Source organism: Rhipicephalus microplus, chromosome 3, assembly GCF_043290135.1.
Source record: "Rhipicephalus microplus isolate Deutch F79 chromosome 3, USDA_Rmic, whole genome shotgun sequence".
NCBI lineage: Eukaryota > Metazoa > Arthropoda > Arachnida > Ixodida > Ixodidae > Rhipicephalus > Rhipicephalus microplus.
In genome coordinates, this window is record NC_134702.1 from 229,721,028 (window position 1) to 229,747,857 (window position 26,830).

At 43.2% G+C, this 26,830-nt stretch overlaps 1 protein-coding gene and 1 long non-coding RNA gene across 2 annotated transcripts; both read left to right on the forward strand.

Moving 5' to 3' along the window:
• Window positions 1-8,571: 8,571 nt before the first annotated feature.
• Window positions 8,572-26,711, forward strand: LOC142804159 (uncharacterized). Its single transcript, XR_012894479.1, has 3 exons — window positions 8,572-8,857; window positions 23,092-23,258; window positions 26,592-26,711. It is a non-coding gene; the product is annotated as an uncharacterized LOC142804159 (long non-coding RNA).
• Window positions 8,851-14,823, forward strand: LOC142804158 (uncharacterized). Its single transcript, XM_075890774.1, has 4 exons — window positions 8,851-11,364; window positions 11,874-12,062; window positions 12,135-12,243; window positions 12,304-14,823. The coding sequence occupies exons 1-4, from the start codon at window positions 10,167-10,169 to the stop codon at window positions 12,371-12,373; spliced, it is 1,566 nt and encodes a 521-aa protein (XP_075746889.1). The 5' UTR covers window positions 8,851-10,166; the 3' UTR covers window positions 12,374-14,823.
• Window positions 26,712-26,830: the final 119 nt, after the last annotated feature.

A 26,830-nucleotide genomic window follows, 5' to 3' on the forward strand; every position in this document is an offset into this window, starting at 1 on the left:
CCAATGCCAAGCAAGCCCGACAAGCGCGACAACAGAAGAACGGTGTAACGATATTGTGTACTAAAATATGGGGTACTAAATATAGACTAAGAATACATGCTAAGAATATAGCGTACTATAATATTCTAGTGCACCATAGTAACGTGCACCTCTGTGTAAGTTTAAGCTTGTACATATACTTCTTTACGTCAACGTGTTACCGGATACCAGTTTGCGTTTACCGTCTTACTGGAACGCGCTTCTTCCAACGTTTTGAGCTCGTCATACCTAAACGTTTACGTACGTACTTAAACGTATGCCTTCACGTTTTCGCGAACCATAAATGGTGATGCTAACTTCATTTAAACTGCATTTAACTTACTTAGAATCACCATTGCGGCAAAATCACAAGACTTTTTTTTTATCCTGGTATACGCAAAAAATGAAAAATACAAGGCTATTGTAACAATAATGTCGACATCTTGTGACACTTCGTGCAACCACAGTCATGAACATGTTGGATTACGCGTAATGTTTCTGGGGTGAAAATGATTAAAAAGGTAACTCATTTGTAATAACGCCGCTGTGTGGTTTTTCGCACCAGACGTACAAGTCACGATGTTTCTGCAATAACAATGTTGTGATTGCCTGGTTCACTGTGGCCGCGCTAGATGGCGCCACCTATTCAGCTGGTTGGGGGCTGGCATATTTTTGGTTCCTATGTTCCAGGTCATTCTAGCTTTGGTAATCTGGCTGAAACAATGTAATCGCTATTGGTCCTCGCACTTTGGCTTACTTTAAGACGGCTCGAGTATCCGCAGTGCGGATACCAAGAGTTCCTGCAAATGTGGACCTTACAAGGCGGCCGATTCACGCTGTTCGAGATTTGGCGCCTTTGTGCCATGATATTTGTATAGTGGCTAGCCACTATAATAATTGTGCTTAAAACTTAAAAGTCAAGGTGGTGGCTCTGGGCAGTCTCGGCTTTGTTCACCGTGAAGGTGGGTGACGCCACGGGTAACACGATGCGCCAGGGCAGCTTATCTCCGCTAGAAGGCCAGTGGTGGCAGCGTTGTTTATGGCCGCGCGGACGGATGGCCCCATCGCCCCAGCGATCTTGCGACGCATCTGTTTGGGGTTTCGCGCAGGCGCAATACCGCCACCCCAACGTCCTGGGTATGTAAGCCGCTTGGATACCCAGAACTAAAAAAAGCCCTTGCGGGAGCACAGCTCAGCGCGTTGGGGGGGAGGGGGGGGATTGGAGAAAGAAGATTCGAAGTAGGTAGAAAGAGAAGGTTTGAAAGAATCTGGTGGTCGTGGCTGATGGAGAGAAAGCGGATAGGGGCCGACGGCAGGGCAAACCAAGTCGTAAGTCTTGGAAGTGTGTCACTGCAGGAGACATCAAGTGGTCCTACAGCCTACAGCTTGAAAAAATGTGGCACCACAGGAATGACTTCGGTCAAATGAACAATGGACCGAGCCCACAGGCAGAACATTGTAAGCGGGTTGGCCACCATACCAGTGCCGACACCGCAGTGATCTTCTAAACGGAAAGAAACCTTTGCCCGTGCCCCCCCCCCCCCCTTTGAATCCTGGCACAGTCAGCAGATAGTGGGAGACAACAACCGCACCACTGGGGACACTGCCCTCCCCCAGGGCTTGCAAGGAGTAGTGGCAAACATCTCGGGCTTTCTCATCCCTCAAGAGAAAAGCCGATCAGGCTTTAAAACATCGGGTTTCTGAGTATAAATAGTGACGGGAGTTTTCTGTTTTCTTTATTTTTCTGTTATCCCAACCAGGTAGAGGCTTCTGCCGAATGCTCACCTCTGAAATAATACAGATATCTGTGCTGCGGCCCTACACCCGGAGATTAGAGCTCGTTGCTGCGTTTTGTAGCCTGTCTGCATTTCTGGGAGCGTACAAAGAACGCAAAAGCTCATGAATGAGTAACTTGAGCCTTGGAAAAGACCCTGTCGTGAAGCTTTTCACAGAACAGACTGGGCGAACACAATGGCAGGGGAGGAACCGCCGAAATCGCTACTGCGTGTCGAAGCCGACTGTGAATGAAAAGGAGTTTGAGTAAGAAAAAAATACTAAATAAAAAAACGGCGCTGCTATGCGGTGTCGATACGGAGTCCTGAACTGCAGGCGTGCGGGCAAAATGTTTACAAGCTCCTCAATTTTTCAGGGGGTCACAAAAATCTTCGACAGCATTACAGTTTGAAGGAATTTGTTTTTTTTTTTTCAGTGGGACTCACTCGCTGTTTTCCGTGCTGACCGGTTGTGCCCTCGCGATCTCCGACGTCAGCGTAGCTCTGGCCGACTGGGCTCGCCCTACGTCATCTTCTGAGTTTGACGGCTTATAATGGGAACACATCTCTCGTTCACGTCACGCGTTGATGAAGACCTTTTGTGTGCGTTCACGATGGTGAAATATGGGAGAATGAGGAAGGGTGAAACGGTGGTTGCTATGCCCACATGGCGATGATATGGATGATATTTAACGATCTACGCAAGAAGAAATCAATGAAAAGCATGAATGCAGCATAGGAACCAAAAAAGACAAGTGCTGGACTTAAAACTAAATGTTAATAAAGAAAGCACCTACGAAAATTAACCAGAAGCACATGCTTTAAAATGCTATCTAAACCACAGTTGCACAGTTGACCGTACATTTTTTTTTCAACAATTGACTCAAGATGGTGGTATGAAGCAGCCGATATCGATGAAACACCAAAATATCAACACCAAGTTTATCTGTGAGGAAAGCTGGGGGATCAATCACGCATGACACTTTGCTCTGTAATTATTACGAAGGCTTCACGAGTTTCACGTTCAATCTTAATTTTTTTTCTTTGCCAATGACATTCAATACTTAGAAAGAAATTCCTCTGTCATGCGGCCGTGTCTACAGAGAACACACCGGTCGAGGCCTGGTGTGAACATTCTTCAGGCACAAAACTGACCTCTTCGCTAGTCTCTGCGTCCCCAATATATCAGTGTCATCGGCAAAAGAAGAAATAGATTGAACGTGAAGATTTTGAGAACTTAAAAAAACCAAAAAAGGCCAATGTGCAACGCATGCATAAGTGATCCTTCAGTTGTTCTTACAGCTAGATGAGGGATTCACATTGCTAGATAGCGGATGTACGTGGCGTTGATCATGGAAGTGTGCTGTTTTATTTATTTATTTATTTATTTATTTATTTATTTATTTATTTATTTATTTATTTATTTATTTATTTATTTATTCAGTACTGTCAGCCACCCTTTGGCAGCCAAGGCAGGAGTGGTACAGTGCAGAGTTTGAACACAAAGTTTACACGCAACGAGTCACAGATTGTCACGACACACAAGCGCGCGCAATCAGTAACACGGCCCACGATTCATAAATCAGCAGTAATTCTCGTTACAAATGGCTACGTGAATATACAATAAAACCGGCAATGCTAGTCTAATGCGAAACACACAAAGAGCACTACGCACATTGACTATTGACAAAAAAAGCAGTGTGCGTTAATGGCATGGAAGCAAGATAACGCGTGAAATACGTTAGTTCAATAGAACAGGGCAACAATACCAGCACTTCCAATCATACACATTTTGGAATAGCCGTTGAAAAAGCATTTTGATTAGTTAAGTTAGTAATGTCACGTGGCAAACTTTCATTCTGCTATCGTTCTCGGGAAAAAGGATAGACGGTGAGCGTTTGTTCTCGTGAAAGGCATTAGGATTGTTTTGTTGTGCTTGTTCCAGGTGGGGCGTGACATGTTGAATTCGAGATAAGTATTGAAGTCGATACCATTTGACACGTTTACTGAACTGCACCATTTTGACACGCTTCTTGCCTTTGTAGTGTTAGGTGTGCAGCTGTGGAACGCCTTAGTCTATTTTTCATGAATACGCTTCTGGTACATGGGTTTGTGGACTTTCCGCCATAAACATTTCGCTTGATGCCCTGTCAGGTTGAACTCCTTAGTTTGCTCTTCCAAAAATATTATAAACTAATTCGCCGAGCAAGCTACGTATGTGGTTTCGTTCTTTAAGCAAGGTTATGACAAATCGACATCTATAGTTAGTTGAATTTAGTCCGAGACAAAAACTGGTGAAGGAAACGCAGATTACTTGATTTCATAGCGTGGCGTGGAGCACCGCATGGTGTGCAGGACAAAGCACGTTGAAAGTACAAGCCCGCGCTTCAGTGTTTTGTCCGCATTCGTCTTCTGTGGGTTACTCCACAGTTTACACAAACTTAATTTATGATCACCATTTCGTTCAATATTGTTGATCTTGCTCAACCTGCCGATACAGTGGGCATTGTTTCTGTTTGATAGAGCAATTCGTATAATTTTCATTTTACCTTTCTTTGTTCAGTAAAAGCCATGCATGTGGTCCAGTTTCTTAGCAGATTTTTTTTTCGTAAATATGCCCTAAACAGCTAGCCCTTCCTCAGTTATAACAATATCTCCAATACACATAGCGCTTCTACCTTGCCCGTCCGTAGTTCTGGCCCCCACCCTTCACATTTTAACTGCCTTTCTTCTTCGACTCGCTTGCACAGTCACAATTATGAATATTCCAGTACCGACATTCCACACCCTTGATCATTGTTTAAAGCCCACCTCACATATTACATATTCTCGTCAGCTAGAATATGTCGACAGTCATCGCCAAACACCACCGTTGGTGCTGTCACTGAACGGAGTTCGCTGAAATATAGTCAACTGAAAAGCATCTTAATATTCACGTTTAAATATAATCCAACATTATCAGGAGCAGCCAACAAAGATTTTTTTTATAGTCCACTTATTTAACTTGAAATGTCAGGTGAACCAATATTGACGCATTTGCGAAGTGGACAGAATTAAGGTCCGACTGGTGACAGAAAGTGCAAAATAAACGTAGGCAAGCTCAAAAAAAAACTTATATTTAAATAGCGCGCCCACAAAACACTTTGGCGGCGGCGGCGCGCTGATTGGTTGGCGGTGGCGTAGCAAAAACTGTCGGCGGCGGCTCGCCGACCCCTCGGCGCACTCCTCTATTACTGACCCTCACAAGTTCGTCAAGTTACACAAGCTTCAACTAGGGTGCGAAACAGCGACAAGACCACGCTCTGCTTGGGTCCCACCGCACTGGAAATGGCGTGTCAGTGACAAAGGTCACGGCAGCTTTTCTCCCGACCAAGTAATTCCACGAAGGCTTGGGCCGACGACGAAGCTTTGTGCGGAAGCGGCGTCAAGATTTGAGAAATTATCTGAAATGCACGTATTTACAGTTTGAAGCACCTCCTATTTGTGCTGGAGGATAACGACATATGTACAATGTGCCCCCCATTGAAAGACAACATCGCTATTATGTTGTCTCCGCCATTTCCATCCTTACCACACAGCGCGACATTCCAACAGCAACTTTTGAAAAGCGTTCGTGGCGGTCATGCGCGTTCGCCGGAATGTGAAGGGCTGAACAACTGAGAGCTCATACTGAAGCTTTAGCGCACACACACGGCGACACAGACGAAAGGGACACACGTCTGTCCTCGTGTGTGCGCGCTAAAGCTTCAGTATGCAGCAAAACCAACTAGCCCATCTTTCCCTGTAAATTAGAGCAGCAAAAGCGCTCTGTAAAGGAGAGTTTTCAGTGAAAAAGATTTCTTAGGAAATCACTGAGTTAAGTCACCCAAGCATGACTACGTTCTACAAACCATTCTACCGGGAAATGATATCCTCTATCTGGCGCTCGTTGTTATTGGTCGAGAAGACCCTTTCTTCTCTCTGATTTCACTTTCCTTTCCACCTCCTCCTCTAAACGACTGCCTTGTAAACTACGTACAGAAAGAAGCGTCGCTTCAATCCTCAAAACCGACAGTACTAGCAGATAAGTTTTGTGTGCTGAGCATCGAACCTCATAGTCAGAATTTTCAAAAGGTTATCGACCGGTACTTGACAAGGAACACTGATGAGATTCGGTTTCGATTTGGCACCCAAACTGTCAGCGGGTGTTGAAGCTACATTCGCCAGTTTTGCTTTTGGAGAGCGGTGGTGAGGCGTACGAACGAAGACGGCATTCCAGTGCCCCGAGAACATCTGTGTTTCTCTGCTTCCGGGATTCGCCTCGACCAGAATCACCGGCCTTTCGCCCTGGCTGATATACTGACACACAGCTTTACCATCGTTGACGAGGCGAGAAAGGGACCTGTGTCATCGAGCATTCTGCTTTACAACGAAAACCGATCAAGCTACCACCGGTGTTGCAGGAGTACACAACCTTCTTCAAGGGCACGCCATGCATTTCTCTCGAGAAACTTCGCAGACACCTTCTCATTCCTGCGCTAACGCCGAGCTGCTGCGCCCGGACACCTTCCAGTGCCAGGAGTGCGCAGACGCATTTACCGCAGGTATGGCACCTCACCTTGCCGTGGAATGTCCGAAGAAGAGGCACCTATGTGTCGTGTGTGGTCAACAGTTCGCCATTCTACTCGCGCTGTCACTGCATAAGACCATGCATGAAAACCCGCAGTCGAACGGTTTCATCAAAGTCAACGGCGTTCACACCAACGAAGCGACTCACGGGATACAAACGCTGCCTTCTCTTCCCAGTCTTTACAACCAGCCTATCTCTACGGCGTCGCACCGCCCAGCTTTTGGGCGCACTGATGAAAATACGAGCGAATTAGTTGTGACGTTGGAAGGCGGCAAACGCGGCAGGCGGCTGCCCAACAGGCAGAGAACCCGGCGACCACCGGCTGCACAAAAAGGCGTTCGAACGCTGAGCGCTTGTGCGAATTCCTCGTGTAATGAGGGCTGTGGTGCGGGCATTGCACCCCGAAGTTTCGCACCTTAAGCTTACCCTGATGACAGCGAAAGGCGTTGACGTCGCAAGTGCCAAGAGTTCTACCGTGGCGGCGCTTTAGGTACGTCCATGACGCACCGTGGTACACTTGCTAAACGTGTCTTAGCTGCTTCGAGAAAGAAGAGGACGTTGTGAACCGTACGAGTGTGGTTCATGGCTGTCGTTTATCTTGTCTTCGGTGAGTTCAACACGAACGGAGACGCTGGTGTATGCGGCGGGTATGTTGAACCGTGTTTTATTGAGCGTGCCCGTGAGTGACCACTATCAGCGTTATGGCTCAGCCCGTGTTAGTATGGCGTGTTGTTGTGCGAATTCGTGCCCAAGGTGCCGAATATAAAAGGATCACTTCCCATTGTAACAAGTGTATTAGTTCTAATGCAGTAAACAAAAATTTTCACATTATGTCGGTGAAGTTACTAACAATCTCGCATGTCGTAATCTACTTTTGACACGATCCTATCAAACAATCCATTTATGTCGTTTCTGGCGTTTCCGCCTGGGCAACCGCACTGCGGTAACTGAACTATAAAACCTTGTTTATTCCTTGCACTTAATTTTTGCATTCTTCTCAAACTACAAAAAACCTATTCCAACCCGCAACAAAGTATTGGGAATACTTACGTTACCATCGCCGGGGGCGCCTTCGCAATCGCTCCCAACTCTAGCCGATGACTTCAAAGCCACGGCGAGTCGCGGCGCGAACTAATACGAGCACCTGAGCGCTAGGTGCTTTTTCTTGAGACCGCGCGCGACCTAGGCACCTAAATGCGCGAGCATCCCTAGTCGCAATGGTCCCTAGCGGTGCGCGGACATCCATGGACATCGACCATCTTTGCGCCGACTGCTTTGTTAGTTGTGTGTGGTGCAGTCAGCGCTTGCTCTATTTTAATGTGCGGCGGTTTGCATGATTGCGATATTATTCTCTGCAAACGTGTTTGTGCGTGAGCGCTAGCTGTTTCGTTCAAGCGGTAGTGTTGAATGACCAACAAGCTGCGTCGATGTGATTATACACGAGTGATGGTTGTGTGTGCGTATTGTGCGGCGGTTTGCAGCGTTTGTATGATTGCAGTGCATGATGACACCCAAGTGTTGGCTGATTTGTGCAGACGTTAGTTCTGAATGAGATGGTACGCACTGACGTGCTTTACATATCGCTGTCACACGGGTACTTGCTGCATGTGGTCACCGTTAAGTACGATAAGGGCCGATTGCGATTGACTGAGGCTATACGCACGACGTCGTGTGGCTCATCCGGAAGTGACTATACGCACGACGCGACTGTTGTGCCACCCCGTGACAAGTTTGTGAAGCTTTTTTTTTCTTTCCCGACGGCGCGAAACTGGCGAACAGCCGGCGAACCAAACGCCGCTCGCCAGCGTGTTTTGCGGCGCTTCTTCCCTAGCCGGCCGCGTCGACGCTCCCGTTTCGCTCAGCGCACTAGCAGAGAGAAATTGAAGAGATCTTGGTGCGCCTGTGAGCGCCTTGCGTTTCATGTCATGGCGATTGAAGTAGGCGAAGAATTTCGCAAAGCGCTAAGCGATTTTCAAATCAACAACAACGTTCTCTTCGTCACCAAGGCGACCAAGAAAGTTGAAGTCGTGAACGCGCGTCTCAGTGTTGGCTTAGAGAGGCTCGACTCTAAACTTAAGTACGCTAACGCGACTTGCATCTGCAAGCATGGTGGCGTCAAGAGATGTTCCGGCACCGGCATCTGACCTCGTCAAAGGTAAGCAAATAATGACAGCATCTATTTGTGCAGTTTTATCGATTGGTGCCTAAATGCATATTGTGTGCAGGACAATGAAACAGGAATGCCCAGCCACTATTGTAGTCGCAGCACGACGCGCAAGCCAAACGCTTGAAATCACGAAGGCTGACCTTAATCATAACCATGAAGTCAGCAGCCAGATCTTCAGCTTCTACCCAGAGACTCGGCGACTCACCAGCGAGGAGCAGGAATATGTGCTACCGCTAATGGAGATGAACGTGCCCCCAAGCGTGGTTGCGAGCAAACTTCACGAGACGACCGGTAAATAGACCTTAAATATGTGTCAATAGATTTTGCGAAATTTGATATTCATGATTAAACTTTCGATTATTCACCGAGTCCCTGCTAGGATGCATGCGGCAAAGCCAACTTATACTGCACGGTTTGGCAACATTCAACTCTATGGCAACATTCGTTCTTCTTTTTTTTTTTTTGCTCAAGGTTTCGCTGATTTGTTGTGAAGTCAAAAATAACAAGGTGATGTTAGCATTTTGGGGCGCAACAGCTAGCTAAGATATATAAGCTTATGCATTTGCCGGTTAGCATTCGTTATCACGCTTATTCAATTTCGATCGATGCCACCAGGGATTGATGTTTTATATTGCCAATCTCGACATGCTGTAGTCGTTTCTCGTGCACCTATACCCGCCCCAGTAGTTAGCACAGGCACTGCATGCACTTTCAGAATCAGTTCAAATGTTCCCGCTCCGGTGACAGACATTTTTACCACGTTTTGCGAGCTGAGGAGCCGCTGCCCTCGACAAAAATGCACGCCACTCGTGACTTCGCCTCACCCACGCCTTACTTCTGCTACAACAGCTCCAGCTGTAAGCTTAAAGTTGGATATATCAGTTCCGACAAGGAGAGCACTTATATCAGTTCCTACAAGAGTTAAATGGCTTTTAACATACTGCATTAGCTTATACATTCTAATTTATCACATTAGGACTCCTCAATCAGTTTCCTTATGGTGTAACAAATGTTAACTACATAATTTTCTTGAAATATGCTCTCTTCCGCGGGCAAAACCGTCCTATCGAAAGACTTGTGCAATTTGAAGCGGAGTCTGGAAGGGTCTGATGAAGCTGAGCTGCTAATGCGGGAGATAGATAACTGCCGAAACAATCACAAGGCGAAGGTGATTGCCATCACCGATGAGGCCAAACAGCTACAGATCTTACTCGTGCAAACAGCGCACATGCAGCGTGCGTTTGAGTCCTTCCCTGAAGTGCTTCTGCTCGATGCGACGTATCGGACAAATAAGCTGAAGATGCCCCTTTTTGTTTTTCTTGTCCAAGATGGGTGTGGCGCTAGCCAAGTGGTTGGCTATGCCTTCGTGGCCTCAGAGCAGTACCATGTTTTGTCCAAACTTTTGTAAACATTTGTTAAGGAGAGCCCCAGTAGCCAAGAGACTCAGGTAGTAGTTGTGGACAAGGATTTCACAGCGATAAATGCCATCCGCAACACATTCACAAGTGCCCCTTCTGTACAGCTTTGCCAGTTCCATGTGGTCAAGGCATTTGGCGTGGCAGCTGGCCGTTTGGGAAGGTCACTCGAAGAGAAACAAAAGATGATTTGCACTTTCAAAGAAATGCTGCATGCTCCCACCATGGAAAAATTTGAGGAAGTGAAAGCAGACTTTCACCGTTACGCCAGCAAAGAGGCAGTTGCATACTTCGATGAAAACTGGGGCAGCATAACGGAGATGTGGGTCTGCCATATTTGTGACAGGGAATTCACGTTTGGTGACAACACAACAAATCGTGTGGAGTCGCACAACAATCTAATCAAGAAAGTGCTCAAGTCTTTCAGCAAGCTTCATGAAGCACTGGCCAATCTTTTGAAGTTAGCTGGCATGAGCAGACAAAACACATGCCATGCTGCAACACTACTCAAGACCTGCAACTCCTACTCGTACAACACCTCACACGACATCGAGAGGCAGTGCGAAAAAGTTTTGACTCCATATGCATGCTGTTTAGTGAGCAAGCAGCTAATGAAGATGGAGGAAAGCAATCGTGCAATCAGAAAAACAGTCGAAGATAAATATGAAGTCGCATCTGGAGTAGGCGATGCTTGCCATCAGGTTTGCCTGGACAGCCAGTCTTGCAGCTGTACAACATTTTCAAAGATGGGGCTGCTGTGCAGGCATTTCTTGGCAGTGTGTGTGAAGTTGTCAACAAAACCTGATCTAGACGAAGCAATCCACAAGCGTTGGTTTAAGAACTACCAAATGAGCTTTGTTGGGCCATGTGAAGATGTGAATTCGGAAGAAAGCCACTGTCAAGAGAATGTCGAAATTGTTTCTATGTCTGGGCCCTCTTTCAAAAAGATGAACCGGAATCAGCGGTACAACTTTGCAATGCAGACCCTTAAAGCTCTGGCCGACACACCCGCAGACTGCCGCCCAGAGTTCTTTCAGGCACGCCTCAGGCAGCTTGAAGACATAAACGCAGTTTGGCTGAAAGGGGACGATGCGGGAGAAGCAGGCTGCTCCGAAGAACGCACTACTGAAGCCAACTGCGGTGACCATGATCAGTGCAGCAGCGAACAACATGACAACGTCCCAGAGAATGGTTCGCTGATTAATCATACACAGAATAAGAGGAAGCAGGATGTAGAAGAGAATGACGTCCCTATCAAGCTTCCGATGGTTAAAACCAGAGCACGGCCAACCAAAAGGCTTCGGCAGCGAAAGCTGAAGAAACTCAGAAAAGGTGGCCAGCCCATGCCTTTCTTGGAGCTCTCTTCAAAAGAACAAGAAAAATGTAAGCAAAATTATTGATTGCTAGAACAGTAGAACTTAACTTTCAGAGGCAGCTAGCAAGTAAATGAAAAACATTCATCATAGTACTCATAATACTCGAGCGGGTTTATGACAGAATTAGATTGCTGTAGGTTTTGTGTACTGCACTCCAATTTCACATATGCTTCAAAAATTTCATGTGCTGAATATAATACAACTCTATTGTAAGCTTTATAACATTTACTTGTGCAGTGCAGATCTTATGCCACGAGACAGTTTCAGTACTTTCCCAATGGGCTATCCTAGTTAAAGTTTTCAACTTTATAGCATAAACATGCATGGTCACATATGTAAACAGCTATGGACGTTTGGTAAATCTCTCTTCGGCAATGAATTTTTCGTCGTACTGATTCAGAACAAAACAATTGTGTCAAATAGGCAGTATAACTCCACCTCTACGTTTCAACTGTTGAAAGGCTACTCATAGCTGTTGGTGGCAGTTATAAATGTTTCCTTTTCTGCCCGCTACAGTGATTCTGACTTCCATTGCTGGTGAGGACGTGGCAGGTCGTGCCCTTGATGGAAACTTTCAGGTGCAGGAAAGTCATGTAGAGGTTCGACCTGAACGTTTGCCAAGCTGCGTACTTGACTGCAAAGCACCATTACCAAAGCTGAAGAAGTACTTCACACCAGATGCCTGGCTTGCACTAACATCAGCGAGTAAGATTTTTTTCGTTTAAAACTGTTGCTTTAAATGACCATTTTGTGCACCACCTATCTTGACAATTACAGTTGCAACTAAGAAGCAAGGGAGCCTGTGGTATTGCGGGCATTGCAAGGACAAGTATGATGGTGCATTGAACATGATCTGCTTTGACCAATGCCTAGAGTGGTACCACTGGTAAGCATGTGATTTTACAAATGTGTTGAGTCATGCTTACAGCAAATTTTTTCTTGGCAGGTCTTGCGCAGGAGTACAAGAAGATCTCGGCCGGCACTGGTTTTGCCCCAAGTGTTCAGGCACCGCGTGATGGAAAAGACAATGCAAATGTGGAAGTTCAAGTAAAATCAGCTTCAACTTACTCATGAGTCCCAATAAAATCTGAATGCATACGTAACCTTGTATGCCCCAACGTCTTTCTTTTTGTCAAGCTGGTGGCCGCCGTTGAAAATAGGAAGTCTTAATAAGTACTGATGGTAATAGTTGCATTCATTAAGAACGCTTTCAGTGTCAGTCGAGCCCACTGTAGAGATTTGTGCAACGTTGATGCTGGGCAAACGTAGCTCCAAACAGCAGGTATTAATTTGGCACTTGTAGGACAGTGTGTTGGCATAAGCGCGTTCAGGGTCCCACATGAAGGGAGCCAGTTCTCATTGGAGAAACCCCCTCCACTAATCCCAACTTCGAGAATTACCCCAGCACTAATTTTCTCCCCTAGCAAGAAAAAATCGTTCGTAAGGTGCCTCATTGACTTTTGCAGAGCCATGTGTCAGGAAATTTGCGTTCCGCGCGTTCGTCTGGAGGCGAACATCAATCTCGGCCTCCTGCGCATGCCTCAGTCGATCGTTCAAGAAAGGTACAGACCTGAGTACAAGAGAAACTGTATTTTGGATTGAAGTCACTCCACTTCGATGTCGAAAACAAAGACGAAACGTGCATTGTTTCCCCGTAAAACACTCGCTAAAATGCAACAAGGTGTGCGTCACACCTAGATCTGGTACTGAAACCACCACTGCAACCGCCGCTGCGAAGGACTTGGGAGCACTGCCCGAACTTCATATGGAGGAGGTCGCACTCGTGACGGCCATAATCACGTATCGAAGGGCTCGAAAGCACTGCCCGAACGTTGGCCCGAACTTCGTGGACGATGCCGAACTCGCGTCCCTGTTCTGACAGCCGCAATCACGCATGCAAAAAAATAACAATAATAACAATGGGCGACAAACATTCAGCGCCGAAAAAAAAAAAACAGGGCAAAAAAAAAATTCATTTTGTTTTGCAAACTCCCCACGGGGCGGCACAACAGTCGCGTCGTGCGTATAGCCACTTCCGGATGAGCCACACGACGTCGTGCGTATAGCCTCAGTCATTGCGATTAGTTCGCAATTGGACTGGCGGCTGCATCCTACTTGATCCGGATTAGTTTGGACCGTGTAGCAGTGAGTAATACCGATTTCACTCGACATCGCGAGCAACAACTTCGTCCCTGCTGCACAGCGCTGTACAGCCTAATCCAGATCGAGTATGACTCAGACGCCCTGATCGCGATCACAAGTGCCTGTGTGACATGGTATAAATATTGTATTGTTTCCACTACTGGCACATTTAGTCCAAGTAGCATAGAGGGAAAAAAAACTGTGACTGCGATATCCTGTCGGAGTTCACACGTGAATGCTTATATCAACTCGAGCCGTTCAGTTCTGTACACATTTGTGGCCTCTAGCTCATTGGCTGCTGGTTGCATCAGTTCATGACAGTGCAAGTAAAGCAGTCTACTACATATACAAAGTCACTGTGTCAAAATTATGAAGTAAAGGTGCATCATACCTAGGCAAGTCTCTAAAATGATGAGATATTTGCAAGGAGTACCTGTTCATGTTCCGTCTTGCAAACAAGCTTATTCCTCATGCTGTTGGCAAATGTGGCTGCTGGGCTTCAATTGTTATGAGCCACAGTCGGCCACGGCATTATACGTATGTTGTATGACTGATGTGTCAAATGGTTACCCGTAAATTTCAATCTGTGTAAGAAGCGAGTGCTTTGCCTTCAATGCAACTTTGGCATGCTCATTTTAGCTTAAAACCTAGATCTAAAGCTCGGCCTACTCTCAAAGTGTAGTTTGATATGTTCATGCCATACCAATGTTGTGAATAACGTGACACTTTCCACGGTGCACTGCGCGGCATATTTCAGTCGGTGCATCTTTTTTCATGATCTAATAGTAATTTATTTGGGGCGAGAAATTTCAGTTAGTCTTTTTGCTTTCTCCCACTTGAAAATGCAAATTATTTAATAAGAGATCACATACATTAATGACAGGACCGGGGCAGTGGAGGGCCTTCACACTTTGATGTTGCACTACCGTATTGCAATTTTCCAGTGCATGAAAGACCATTGCTTGGCATATTTAGCCCATAATCAATTCTATTATTGCAACATTTGTCTTTGTAAGCATTTCTTAGTGAAAACATGTTCAGATGATCGACAACAGCTGGTCCATTAGTTTTTATAATCACCCGAATGGTATTCTATGCCTACTGATTAAAGCAGATCTAATAGTATTTGTCCAAAATATGCTGTCTATGGCTGAGGTGCTCCAAGCAAGGTATTTGCAGTTATTCAATTCTGGGAGTGCCTGATCACAGCATTATTGGGAGTGTCATCCTGTGCATATCTCTTGTACTTGCAGGCCCATGCACAGCAGAGTACTAGGGAACTATGTTGCTAACCATCAAGAGCATAATAAAAAAATTTGACGTACCTCTCGCTGCAGCCATGCATTGCAACTTGAAATTATGTGCACCTCCAACAAAATGGAAGTTTGTCTGGTTAGAGTTAGTTGATGAGGTACAAGTACTTGTAATCTTTAGATGCTTTAACATCCCCCGAGAGGGCCTTGATGACCAAAAACAAAATGCTTCCTTAGCAGAAAAACCAAGGCAAGGCTTCTCTTGATTGTGATTTAAAAAAAGCGCTTTGCTAGTCTTTGGCAGTAAAGTTCAAATAGCCTTCTCCAACACACAAGAAAGTCAACTGTTTTTCTAGGTCTCGAACATTTTTGCTGACCTTGGCCAGTGTTAATCTAAGTGCTGTTTTTACACTTCATATAGCTTCTTTTCTATCCGTTCATAATAAACTGTTAATAGTAATACCTGATTATTATATGTCTGTAAATTCAAATACTTTCGAAATCAAGAAAGTCGCAACTTGTTCAGAATTACTTTGGCGTGTCAGAATGGTGTCATAACATATAACTTCACTGTAATGAATGGAATATTTGTCGTCTGGCTGAACAGTTGCTGTTTCTATTACCACACATTTGGATAGATTATCAAGCACATTACAAATGATATAATGACAAAAGCCTTACCTTGGTACACAACATTTGTTTACCTAAATAATTGCATTTCATGAAGGCGACAACATAATTCAGTAAAACCATTGCTGGTGACCTCCATAGTGATAGAACACATTTAATTGAAGTGATTAGTATGAAGGTTCTAGTTTGTGGTGTGTACATATAACAGCACCATATTTTTCCTGCACCTTATGCCTGTGCATTTAATAAGTGACATTCGAACAACTCAGAAGTATTAACAGTGCCTGTCCTCATATTTCACTCCTACTTGCATTGTGTTCTATGCTAGGTGCCAAAACAGTTCAACAGGTCACACCTCCCATTCACCACAAGGAGGTTTCTTTTTCAACCATTGCTGAAGACAGTAGCATGAATCAGTTTTCTGCTCTAAAGCATATGATCAATACTGGTTGTTTAAACAGGACACTATACCATCGGTCACATTTAGATGCCTTTTTGGTCTACATCTGTGCAGTGTTAAAAACCATGAAAGTCAATGCAAATGTTTTTGTTTAAATATAATGCAGGACATAAAAAAAAAGTCTGCACCTCCATTTTGCCACAGGGGCAGAGGGAAATGAAACAGTGCAGTTCTGCACGAGATCACGGGATTGATTCCCAATCACAGCAGTCATATTGTAGTAGGTGCAATATGTACTATGGCTATGCACTTCAATAGAAGAGGAGAAATGGAGAGGAAAGACTGGGGAGGTAACCAAGCTTTGGCTCAGTTGGCCACCCTACACTTTGGAGAGGAAAGGGGAATGATAGAAAAGAAAGAGGTAGGGAAAAAAAGAAGAGTAAGAAAAATGCATAAATAAATAGTCAAATAATTTGTAATTTAATTTGAAGTCAAAATTTTCCAATTCACTTGCTACTGTGCATCTCATTATCAGGTTATAGTTTTGCACCACGAAATCATAGAACTTGACTTTAATTCTCCTCTAAACCAGCATAGGTACTCAATGCTTGCATAGATGCACAGTGCTAGCAAAACCCTGCTCCAAGTCTTGCTCGTGTGGATGTCTGGTTCATCACTGGTTTTATGGAATTTCCCATCACATTGCAGATTTTATGATTTAACATCACCGATTTTATAGATTTTCTAGCATTTAACAGTGCTGTTTTTCAGGCCCTTCCCAATTGCTCTGTCCCCCCCCCCCCCTTTTTTTCAAATTTATAAAATCCAGAAAACAGGTATACCAGCGAACATTTGCAGCCAAGTAATTTAAACTGCATGGGAGGATGTTCGAAACAGTTTGTTATGGGTTGAAGTTGGCCCATATTTGCGCACCTTGTAAATCAACCACACAATTCCTTCATCTTCATTATGCAAACTTATGTGCAGCAGTGATGCAGCTATACTGTAAGAGAAATAAATGTTCAAAACAAATAGAAATGTTTAATGGAAGTTACTGGCAGAAGAACGCAAAGTTTGCATTCCTTGAAAAAGTTGCTTGAGATTTACAATTCACTTCAAGGATCAATATCAGTTCTGTGCAATTAGAGGCAAGTGAAGATCCAAAAAAAGGTGAATCATAAATGCAAATGAGGGAGCAATTAAACGTTAATGCCACTAAGCACTTTTACTAAATATGCTATTCAAGATTGCAGTAAAATAGGCAGCTGTAGACATATGCGCAGGAAGTACCAATAAAATGCTCCACTTGAGGTTTAAGTCTAAATTCTAGCCATGGCAGTATACCTTTATGATGCAGGAAAAATAAAGGAATAACAAAAATAACCAGATATTAGATGATGAAGCCAAAACAATGTTTTAATAGCAGTTTTTAAAATGCTTGATTCGTGCACCTTTTCAATTATGCTCATGACTTAGCTCGTTGTGCTCTTGCATGGAGTGCAGATTCATTTACACCATTGTCACCCTTCCTCCTTTGAGGCCCCTGGCACCCAAGTACCCCTACCTGTAACAAACATGGCAAAATACCCCACCTCCACCTTTATTTCTGTACAGTTCAACCAGCAGCCTATCTTTCCACTCCTAAATAGCGGTGGAGGCGAGTAAGCTGTGCCTGCATGAACTTCAATGCATCAGTCTGACACAGCAACCCAAAGCAAAAGCTCTCGTAAGAAACCGTGATGTGTTTCCACTTTGTTCGGGCTACAGAGACACATGCAAAATTTTTTGAAAGATAGAAATATGAAAACAGGTGTGCTTTTTATTTCTGTAATGTGCATTGCAGTAAAGTGATTTTGCAAAGAGAACACTCGCAGGTGGAGCAGCTGAATGGGTGGCAGGCGTTTCTTGGTTGAAGGGACAATCAAATTCATCGGGTCTCGTGTGCAGCCTTGGCGATGCTATGAAAACAGCAATTGCTAGTGCCTCCATTCGATCCAGAGTAAGCTCTGTAACATACTGAGCAAGTGCCCCTTTTTACATTACAGGAGATCTGAAATGTAATCGATGTCTGACGGATTTTCGACAAACGTGCAAAGCAGGCGTGGAACTCTAGCAACAGGTTATGCAGCCTTCACTTGTTTTCGTCAGGAAGCGTTGGATTTATGTCGACGCCACAGAGAGGTGCTTTAGCATTGTTGGTTGCCTCGGAAGCAAAACACTTGGCCGCATTGGTTACTTGGTTGGAATAGGTGATGAAAGAGTTTCTAGACAAGGAATCAATCACACCTTCCGAATACCACTTCTTGATGCCTAAGAACAAGCAAGCAGGGTGCTTCTATATTCTTGAATATTTATGATGTTTACATAGGTGAATTACTCAATACACAAATACCTTGCAGACGTCTGCTATCCAACAACAATAAGCCTACTGAGCCGTTATCAGAACAACTCCTCAAATCACTGTTTATCCAACATATCACTTACCCTTCCATTTTTTGCTCAAGATTTACATTATTTCTTTTGAATAATAGGTTCAGTTACTAATAAAACACAGACACTCTCTAATCAGGCCATCCTAGGAACATTAAATGACTGCTTCTTGTTTGTGAATATTGTGAGCATTATTTGTGTGTTCCATCTTCTCATCTGTGCATACTCATCATCACCACTCTAGTTTGTATTGTTGGGTACATACTCGAGATAATGAAGGAGTCTTGGGGTTCTTGAACGTTCTCTTACAATACACCTATCATTGAAGGAATTGAAGCTGTAAAGTCACTCATAGCAAGTAAACATATAATCCTGAAGCTTGTCTCTCGTTACTAAAATTAGCCCTCAAACTTTATTATTTTAAATTGTATTCATCCAACATAATTTTGGCACAAGTATGGGAACCTCTTTGGCTCCAACATTTTTATGGGTTCATTAGAATTGAGAGCTTTTGAAATAGTCTCCAGTAACACTTTCCACCTATATCTGCTACACAGATGACATATTTATTATATATAAACATATTGCAATAAATCTACAGGGGATCAACTGCTACCATAGTGCTTCATAAAGAAAGCAACAGAATACCAATCGATTGATATGTGGGGTTTAACGTCCCAAAACCACTATATGATTATGAGAGACGCCGTAGTGGAGGGCTCCGGAAATTTAGACCACCTGGGGTTCTTTAACGTGCACCCAAATCTGAGCACACGGGCCTACAACATTTCCGCCTCCATCGGAAATGCAAGAATACCAATCAAGAAGGGTGTAAGGCAGGGGGACACAATTTCGCCAATGCTATTTACCGCGTGCTTACAGGAGGTTTTCAGAAGCCTAGAATGGGAGCAGTTAGGGATAAGAGTCAATGGAGAATACCTTAGTAACCTGCGCTTCACCGATGACATTGCATTGCTGAGTAACTCGGGGGACGAATTGCAACTCATGATTACGGAGTTAGACAAGGAGAGCAGAAAGGTGGGTCTTAAAATTAATCTGCAGAAAACGAAAGTAATGTACAACAACCTCGGCAAGGAGCAGCGCTTCGAGATAGGTAATAGTGCACTTGAAGTTGTAAAAGACTATGTCTACTTAGGGCAGGTAATAACCGCAGAGCTGAACCACGAGATTGAAGTAACTAGAAGAATAAGAATGGGGTGGAGCACATTCGGCAAGCACTCTCAAATTATGACAGGTAGATTGCCACTATCCCTCAAGATGAAGGTATATAACAGCTGTATCTTGCCGGTACTTAGCTACGGAGCAGAAACCTGGAGACTTACAAAGAGGGTTCAGCTTAAATTGAGGACGACGCAGCGAGCAATGGAAAGAAAAATGGTAGGTGTAACCTTAAGAGACAAGAAGAGAGCAGAGTGGATTAGGGAACAAACGGGGGTTAAGGATATCATAGCTGAAATCAAGATGAAGAAATGGACATGGGCAGGGCATGTAGCGCGTAGACAGGATAACCGCTGGTCATTAAGGGTAACTGACTGGATTCCCAGAGAAGGGAAGCGGGTTAGGGGGAGACAGAAGGTTAGGTGGGCAGATGAGATTAAGAAGTTTGCGGGTATAAATTGGCAGCAGCAAGCACAGGACCGAGTTAACTGGCGGAACATGGGAGAGGCCTTTGTCCTGCAGTGGACGTAGTCAGGCTGATGATGATGATGATGATATTGCAATAACAATATTCGGTGTTGAACGTCGTAAAACCACAATGTGATTATATGGGCTGAGAAGCGAAGGGCTCCAGAAATTTTGATCATCTGGTGTCCTGGCATCGCACAGTGCACGAGTATCTAGGATTTCACCTCCATCAAATTGTGATCGCAGCGACCAGGATCAAACCTGCCACCTTCATTTCAGCACCTGTGCACCTAACTGCTACACCACCATGGCAGACATGTGAACATGACATAAGTGCACTAAATGCATTCATTGGCAACAAGGTTCACCTTAGCAGTAAATTTACCGTGCACCATACTTTCAGCGAAATTACTTCCTAGATATGACGGTATCTATTGAAACATTGAAACCCAAGGTTATACTCTACATAAAGCAAAGGAATAGCCAACAGTACGTAGATTACACAAGCCATCACTTATGACACTGTAAACAGAAAACATTTGTCGGACAGGCGCAGCGTTTTGGATGGGTCTGTAGCGAAAACGATGGCTATGCTCACCAGTTAAGCAACTCAAAGTCAAAGGAGACATTTGTTAAGAGAAACAAGTCATACAACGCTCTGAACGATGTCTACAATGAAGCTTTAAAATTAGATAATAAGCACTACCTGAAGATGCCCCATCGCACAGCCTAACCAGCTGCTAGCTTTTAAAATCAAATACCAAAATGCACTTCCAAATATAAATATTCTTCGTAAGCATAATCTAACATTAACAAGCAATGAGCACCTTAGAAATACGTTTCTCTAAAGTGCCAAAGGTCATGCATCATTGCAATAGGAAGCAATGTTAGTGCATGCAAAAGTAAACCCTCATTTTTTAAATACCTAGTTCTCATCTAAGATGCAAGACCTGCAAGCTCCTTCAAGATTATATTAAAGTTAAAAGCACCAGAAGTGATTATGTACATCATACAAAATCTAGTTTTAACTGCACTAGTTCAAACATTATCAACATGATCAAATGTACATATTGTCATAAACAGGACAGCTCGTTATTGTTTGACTAAATGGGCATCAAGCAGACACGGCAAATGAATTAATGAAAGTGATGGCGCAGCATTTTATATTGACAGGACATGTCTTAGATTATCTTAAACCTTACATACTCTAGTCGGCCTTTTGGCAAAAAAAATATTGCCACATCTTATTCACATGTTTAACACATTCCAGCCAACAAGCATAAATGCTTCAATGGGGGCTTTCGGATCAATTTGATATGGCACATACACAACGAAGACCAGTAAAAATCAAGCCATTCTTCTAGGGATTTCTAACACTAATTATCCCCACTGTCAAGTGGTGCTTCTTCGGGGCAAGGATAATTCAGCAACACGTTTCCTCCCCTTCAACGCGATCCCCCCCTCCCTCCTTTCTGTTTCATGGGCTTTTGACTAGCCCAATTCAGCATGTCAGCTCCTTCTTTTCATCTGCCCCTGTTTTCGATGTGGCCTCATCTCCATCGTTTATACAAAACGCACTAAGGTATGCAAGGGCTGACTTCGAGCATATGTGAAATGTTTTGGGGTCATTTTTTGATCATTGGCATCAGTGTACATGTGTTCCTTTCGTCTTGATAAATCTGCCCTACACACTTCACATAAGGTTGGTTGTTGCAGCCTTCAAGAAGTCCGCATGTTGAGACGGTGGCTGTAGCGACAACCAGCGTTCAAAAATTTTGCATCTCTTCAAGCTTACATCTTCGCCTCAACTTCTGTCTTTTTTGGTTTCATAACACGAAACTTCTGATTAAAAAATAATAATAAAGATGCTATTGCTTTGTGTAATTGTTTTTAATAGCTCATTTTTGTCTACATTTTTGTATATCTTCAATGTGCACACTGAGCTTGGTTTATTATGTGCACTAAAAGTATAGAACAATCACTTGAACTGAGTTAATGAAGCAACGATCTCTCTTCATTGTTTTATTTTCTGCCCTCTTGCTTGGTCTACATACTATATTAAAATCGAAATTATGAAAAAAACAAAAAGATCGTTATGTGTACATTATAGCACGGAAATTAGGATATTTAGTAAAAGCGTCTCTTCATTTTATTACCAGCATGCCAAGCGCCGGAGGCATGACTGCAGGCAAACAATGGAGAGTTCATTTCTGGGTGAAAGTGAGAAAAATCCCGTCCCCCTCAGACGCTTATCTGCAATTTTTCTCAGTGGTTAATTAATTCAAATAGTACAACAATTTGAAAAGTAGGCCAAATTTGACGTATCTCACGCTAATTTGTTATGCGGCACTGAGCAGTTCACTCGTCTGTAACTCAGCACCAGTGCAGCCGATTTTACCTGGTTGAGATGCTTCCGCTGCAGATCGGCCACAGTAGAAGAGTGACACGTGATCTTATAACCAGCAACGTGTTTAAATTAGACGTGTAATAACTGGACATCATGAGTACACGTAGCGCCACAAGAGAAACACAACAACGTGTACGGCATTTTAGCGCCGCACTGAAAGTACGGTAAACAATAAAAGTACTGCTTTTATAATGAAGACCTGTATTAGCCTCTACAATAATCTCACCAGGCTGGTGTACAAGCCGAGCAACTTGCGCAGCGAGAACGTTTTCGAATTGTGGTACATTTAACATGGAACTGTTTTACAATCACTGCCAAGATATTTATGGTGCAAAAGTGCGTTCATCTGGAGATTAGTTAGAGATTGACAGCTTACCTGTCGATGATACAAGATGCACTATCAAGCTGTGAACATTTGTCTTCCTCACTGCAGTCACTGAAGAGTAGATTTATCTCGAGGAAGGGTGCTTGCGGCAAATAAATACGTACCTCAAACTTCGCGCTGGTTCAACGACAGAAGCAGAAGCCGCCATGACACTTTTCTTTACTTTTTCACTCGGGGAACAGGAACGCAATGCCAACAAGCTAACGTAAGGCAAGGTTGTTGCGAGCAATATTCACCGCAGCTACTACACTAGCTACAGCAGCGATGACCGTCAATTAGTGTTTAATGTTTTTTCATCTTTAACTTTTCATTTTAAATGTTAGACGAAACTCACCACTTCATGCGCTTGCATTCTATAATCATTGTCATCAGCAAGCCCGCCAAAATGGAATGCGGAACCTCACTATACCCAAAAATGCCATTTTTCGTTGAATTTGCAGAGGACTTGCAAGGCTCCCCTCAAAATGGAGCAAAGTCACAGTCATGCGAACGCTCAGTGTTGCCTTGGAACACTCGTACGCAAGACCTTGGAACAAGAGATAAATTATGACACAGCGGAAATGGACAAAACAATAACTACGCTGATTCCTGAAACGCAAGGCAAGAGGTATGCAAACTCTCCCAAATCACAAAAAAAAAACCTACAAAGGAAACGACAACCCACAAAAGCAACCCACTCGACATATAAAACTGAATTCGCTGAGCTAAAATAGCTGATTACCAAAAAAAAAAAAATTGGCGACGTAAGGAATTATGGCACCAAAGAAATAAATAAAGAATTGACAGAAAGGATGAAGCAGGACAACACGAAACTGCTGACGAATGCACACTTTAAAAGTAGGGTAATATTATCAGCAGTTTCATCAACACAGTAAAGGTCGCAGAAGACTCTGCTATATTTGAGCTCTACAGCTCACAAATAAGCCATCTAGCAGCCAAAGTAGCCAGCGTTCAACAAAACACTCAAGTACTATGAGTAAATAGCAATAAAGTTAGAAAAAAAGAGAATGGTAATGAGAAGCCTAACCAGAAATGAATACGGCTAGGTATACTACCCTGAGGGAACGAAAGGAAAAGGGGAATAAAATAGAGCCCTACAAAACTTGACACACGAAAAACCATCCAGTGAAATTCGTGACTTGATTAACGATGAAGAAGATCTCGTGTTTAGCAAGCTTGTGACACTTTGTGCACAATACCTCATGTACTGGCGAGTAAAATGTGCTAGCGAGTTGCAAAAATATGAATACCACACAAAAACACAAAAAAGGAGACATGAAAGATTTAAAAAATTATTCACAGATCAACAGATGCCCCACTGTGGATCATAGCCATGCACTGCAAAACCGAAAAATCTGCAAAACAGAACTTATCCATTTACTTGGCTTGCAGAGGCTATAAAAAGGCCTTCGATTCGGTAGAGATACCAGGAGTCTTAGAGCAGCTAGTGCATAATGAATGCATGAATACACTAGCCAACATCTACTCAGAGTTCACAACAGAGCAGAAGAATTTGATTCGTGAAGTGGATCTGGCAAGGAGACAAGTCTGGCAAGTCTGAGCAATATTTACAGCATGCTTAGCAGAAGTATTTGAGCCACCATGTTGATAAGAAACAAGGATAAAGATTGACAGCAAATATCTTGGTACTTACACTTTGCACATGACATCCTGCTTTTCAACAGTGCTGCCAACGAACTACAAACACTTAGGGTCTAAACTGAAAACGTCTTTAAGTTATAAGTAAACGACAAAGATAAAATGTTTGGAGACCAAAGAAGAAAGCGACAGTTTGCAACTGGCAACAGAACACTAGAATCCTTACAATATGTATATTTAAGTCAGATATTCACAGGACATACTACTTATGAAAAGGAAATTCAGCAAAGAATACGGATGGGCTGGAGCAATAACGGCAGACATTCTTATACTATGACAGGCAATTTCCATTTGTCCCTAGAGTAGAAAGTGGTCAACTATTGTATGCTGCCAGAACTAACACATGGTGTGGAAACATGAATAATAGCAAAAAAAATGTCCAGAACAAGTTAAGAACTATGTAAAATATGATGAAACAGAAAATGGTTGGCATAACATAGAGATGCTAAAAAACAGATTTGATTACAGAATAAAAAGGTCTAGATTACATTCCACCTGACATATAGAAAAAGAAAAAGGTGGACCTTGGCATCTCAAGCAGTGTGAGGAAGAGAAAAATAACCAGTTAGAAAAATTCATTGCCTACCAAAGCACGGGAAAAATAGCTGAGAGAGACAGAGATGAAAGAGGCAGAGATGAGTTCATCAGATGATGAACTGAAAAAAATTGCATGCATAAGATGAAATAAACTTGCACAGGGTTGGGCAAATAGGAAGTAACTGGGGCAAGCCTTTTTATAGCATTGGTCATAAAGGCTGATATACGAGAAGAGTATGCATTATCAAGCTATTTCACATCGCATGTTGGTTTCAATACAGAAAGGTTAATCAACTCGCATCACAAGTGCTACAGTTTTACGTATTATAGTTGTACTACCAACAGCTTTTTGACAGATTTCAAGCAACATAAAAACATATCTGGACCATTTAGCAGAACGATGTAGAGGCAAGTCCATGACTGTGTATAGCGGTACCTTGCGACAGTTTCAGGCTCCGACATGGTTTGCACAGGAGAACGCATAACCTAATAGACATGCTGACCTGCTTTGTATAAGTTTGACCATGTTGCAAGGTGCGCCTGTTTCACTGAAGATGCATGCTCCCTCAGGGTGCTTTCAGTATGTTGATTCGAAAAAGATGACATGTTTCGAATGGCAGCACATGCCAGACTAGGTACTTGTTATCGTGCCTAGTCAGGTATGATACTCTTGGCATTGTGACACTCCTTCAGTGTCATCCACTCCAGGTCCTAACTAAAGCACAGAACATGAAGAAGGTAAAAAAATAAGTGCACCCGCCACCACAGTTCAGATTTGACATACTCGATAACACGACCGAATGAAGGCACAACTTCCCCGAAAGGCCATGTTCCACAAGAAGTGAGTGCCCTTTTTGAGAAAGTCACACCTTCATTTGGTCATGTTAAGCATCTATGTGAAATCATAAACTGTGGCAGCAGGCATGCTTTTTTTTTTTACCTGCTTTGTGCAGTTTAGTTTGGACCTGGAGTGGCTGGCACTGAAGAAGCTTCACGATTCCAAGCGTTCAGCAGCCCACATCACTGAGGCAAAGCAGAACTTGAAGCCGAGTGGCGCTCGTTGTTTCATGTAATAAAATGGAAAGCTGGGCGAGTTGGTTTGAATACATTCTTAGTAACATTTTAGCTCAACTCTAGCTCAGGCCATTCCGAAATTGTAAAAAATGGAATCGCTGTGTCTGGTCTAAGGAGTGCCTTGTCGATGTCATGCATTCACACCATGAATTTAGCATTTTTATGTCAAATAATTCGTCTAAAAATGGCTGCATACCCAGAAAATTTTGTGAGCAGAGCCATCGAAAAAGTTAAGATTTTATAGAGTGGTCCAGAGCACGAGTCTGCAAGAAAAGACACACAACAAAAACGCTTAGCTGTTTTACCTTACATTCTTCAGTTTTAACACAAGCTCAAGCATACAGCCAATCATTTTGGTGTAGACATTGCTTTTAGTGCACCTAATTAGGTTCAACGCATTTGTCGCAAGGTGGACAAAAAATTTGACAAAATGTGTTTGGCTTGCAAAAAAAATGTGGAAAATTTGTGGTGTGCAGGATAGGGGTAATTTATTTATTGCCCCTAACTTGTGGTCATGTATATATATATATATATATATATATATATATATATATATATATATATATATATATATATATATATATATATATATATATATATATAGTGACCAAACAGACGGCTGCTGCTTCGAAACAGTTAGTTGCCTCGGCGGACCTTCTTTCGTCCACAGATCTCGCCTCGCTCCAACATGCCGATACCTACTGCCGCACAATCATCGATCGGCTCACTGGCTTATCGCGTGCTCCAAACAGCCGCCTAAGACGACAACTTGCCCGTTTCAAGCTTCAAGAGGCTATATATATATATATATATATATATATATATATATATATATATATATATATATATATATATATATGTCAAATTGGCTGTAGCATTAACATTCGCTTCAATAAACATTTGAAGTCA